Here is a 3,035-nt window from a genome sequence, read left to right as displayed (position 1 = left end):
GAGAGCGATCAGGACCCCAGATGTGACTGCCTCATCAGGCAGGTCCGAGATGTGTTGCACGTGCGAGCGTGGAAGACGGAGCGGAAGGTGAGGTAGCCTGTCCATCTTGCGGCCGACGTTGGCACAAATGCCTGGCGGACAGGGGAGTGGATTCCGTCTGCGCCGAGGAGAATGTCTGTCGCAATGATGGTGCCGTCTGTGAATGTAACAATGAGGCCTTGAGAAGAGCTGTCGCGCGATACCGAGGAAAAGGACTTGCTGAGATGAAGACGTCCTGGTTCTATATGGTTCAGTAGCGCTCGCTGGAGGTGAGGGCGATAGAAGCGGGCTGTCCTGTGTCTGTCTTCGACCTTTCCCACATGAAGGTCAGCAGACACAGTTTCGTTTGTTTGGTAATGCCTTTGGGAAATCAGCATGATGCGCCATACCTCCAAATTCTTGGCTCAGGAGGGCCACCTACTGATAGATCATGGGGCGGCCCGACTTGTTGCGGAACGCAATAGAATCATCGAGTACGTCGCTGACCCCGAGCCTCTCCAACGTCTTAAGACCATTTGGTCCAAGTGCGATGGTCGCTCCAATCTCACGCAGCTCCGTTGCACGCTCATAGACATGCACGTCAATGTTGACATATCTCTGCAGCGCAATGGCAGCCGTGAGACCGGCAATGCCTGCGCCGACGATGGCAATTCGGAGCTGCACCTGGTCTGTCATATTTCGTAGATTCGTGTGTCTGCATCTTAGTTACATGGATGTCAATGAAAGCATGCATCGCCCATCTATATCACAATGAACTCGTGGTGTTACAGCGAGGATTCTCCGACCTGGCCATGACGTGATTGTCTCCATTGTCGTCGCGATCTATCCCAACCACGAGGTTGTCGGCGCCACACGTCGGATCACCCCCGACTCCCCTCACCGAAGTTCGTTGGAAGATAAACGTCGGCCGAAGTTCCGACTTGGCGGCTGCTGGTCCTGAGTCGCGCGAGTCGACCAGAGGCAAGGCAGGATGCAGTACAGCAGCACGTCAACTCTGGAAGCCCAATAAGGGGTTGTGAAACTGGCATCTGGTTCGGCCAAGGGCCAATGACATGTCGAAGTGACCGGAGCGTGCTTCAAAGTAGTCCATATATCGGGCCTGCGAGTCCATGGCATCCACTCATTGGTTTCCCAAAGTATCGAGCTTCCGGGAACGAGCTATCGCGCATCATACCCACCGAGATCCCAGGACACGGAGGCGAGTTGTCGGATATCGCAAAATGAGCCCAGAAAAGAGTAAGAGCCATCCATGACGACAGGCCGATCGGGGCGCACGCAATACAGAATCTTCAATTCTAGAGCGGCAGTTATGTGAAGCAGGAATCATACACGAGGCGTGGTTCATTGCTTCGGACCCGTGTGTTCTTAAGCCCACCCCGACCCGGCCGATCTCGCCTTTGTCTTGTTCAGTGCATCGATATTCCGACAGACAAGGAAGCCCTGCTTCGATAATCGACAAGATGATCGAGTCGACAGTGCCGAGGAAACAGTGGTGGAAGATCCAGTGGTACTCTGATGATGATACCCCTGAAGAGCGCAAATTCATCATCAAGCTAGACCTGCTGGTCGTCCCCTACGCGGTCCTAGCCTATTGGGTCAAGTACATTGACCAGGCCAACCTGAGTGAGTGCGTCCAATACTCGAGTCTAGAGCGCACGACTTGCTTATGCGCCGTTGACAGACAATGCCTACGTCGCCGGCATGAAGGAGGATCTTGGATTCTTTGGAAACGAGCTTGTGCAGCTGCAGACCATGTATACTGTGGGAGCAGTTGTCGGCATGATCCCCTTTATGTTCCTGTTCACTTACATCCCGATGTACTGGACCATCCCTGCCATGGACATCATGTGGGGTGTTTTCACCCTGCTGCAATACCGGGCAACGTCGTTCAGAGAGATGGCCGCGTATAGGTTCTTCGTCGGGTTCTTCGAGGTAGGCTGAAGGGCGCTTGTGTTCTCGCTACAGTGTCGGACTGACGAATTCGCAAACAGGCGGCATTCTTCCCAGCCATGCATTATGTCTTTGGTAGGTCCTCATGATCGTAACTGGCGGCGTCAAACCACTAACATCACCGGCAGGATCCTGGTACCGTGGCCACGAAATCGCTCGTCGTGGAGGACTGTTCTACACAGGTCTCAACCTGGGCACGTTGACCGCGGGATTAGTCGCCGCAGGAGCATCGGCACGCCTCGAAGGTGTCAACGGCCTCGCCGGCTGGCGATGGATGTACATCATCTGCGCGCTGATTACCTTTCCGGTCGGGATACTCGGCTACTTCCTCCTCCCAGGCACGATCGACCAGCCCAATCGATGGGTTCTCAACGGCAAGGACATTGAAGTCGCCAAGAAGAGGCTCGAGAGAGCCGGCCACGTCACGCACGGCACCTTCAAATTCGGACACCTCAAGAAAATCTTCCTCAGCCCCCAATTCTGGACCGTCATCCTGGTCGACGTCCTCTTCTGGAACGCGGGCATCCACAAGAGTACGGGAAGCTTCCTGCTCTGGATCAAAAGTCTGCAGAGGTACTCGCCCTCCAAGATCAACGAGCTCGGCACGATCGCCCCGGCGCTGGGTATCCTGTACAACCTCGTGGCGTGCTTCGCATCCGACCTGATTCTCGGGCCCGCGTGGGCCATCACCTTTGCTTCAGGATTCAACGCTGTCGGGCTGATCATCCTAGTGGTCTGGAAAGTCCCCGAGGCGGCGCTGTGGTTCGCCTTTTCGACCATGTACTGGTCAAACGCCCTATCGAGCGTGTTTCACGGCTGGGTGAACACCCTGCTGCGCGACTCGCCAGAGGAGAGATCCTTCACGCTGGTCATGATCACTATCATTGCGCAGTCCTCGACGGCGTGGACGCCGCTACTGACGTTCCCGACGGTAGAGGCACCGCGATACCCCAAGGGGTTCGGTTTCTGTCTCGGATGTGCGCTTGCGCTGATCGCGTCGACGCATGTACTCAACATTTACATCAAGCGCAAAAGGTGAGCGGAAA

At 55.6% G+C, this 3,035-nt stretch overlaps 2 protein-coding genes across 2 annotated transcripts; one reads left to right on the top strand and one right to left on the bottom strand.

Moving 5' to 3' along the window:
- Positions 1-2: 2 nt before the first annotated feature.
- Positions 3-714, bottom strand: VDBG_01584 (conserved hypothetical protein; the record flags this gene model as incomplete). Its single annotated transcript, XM_003007350.1, has 1 exon — positions 3-714. The coding sequence occupies one exon, from the start codon at positions 712-714 to the stop codon at positions 457-459; it is 258 nt and encodes an 85-aa protein (XP_003007396.1).
- A 785-nt stretch (positions 715-1,499) lies between these two features.
- VDBG_01583 (vitamin H transporter) lies at positions 1,500-3,028 on the top strand (the record flags this gene model as incomplete). Its single annotated transcript, XM_003007349.1, has 4 exons — positions 1,500-1,662; positions 1,721-1,971; positions 2,031-2,064; positions 2,118-3,028. The coding sequence occupies 4 exons, from the start codon at positions 1,500-1,502 to the stop codon at positions 3,026-3,028; spliced, it is 1,359 nt and encodes a 452-aa protein (XP_003007395.1).
- Between the last annotated feature and the right edge of the window lie 7 nt (positions 3,029-3,035).

The sequence above is a fragment of the Verticillium alfalfae genome, genomic scaffold (assembly GCF_000150825.1).
Source record: "Verticillium alfalfae VaMs.102 supercont1.2 genomic scaffold, whole genome shotgun sequence".
NCBI lineage: Eukaryota > Fungi > Ascomycota > Sordariomycetes > Glomerellales > Plectosphaerellaceae > Verticillium > Verticillium alfalfae.
Note: the sequence above shows the minus strand (reverse complement) of the source record. Positions and strands in the feature narration are given on the sequence as shown.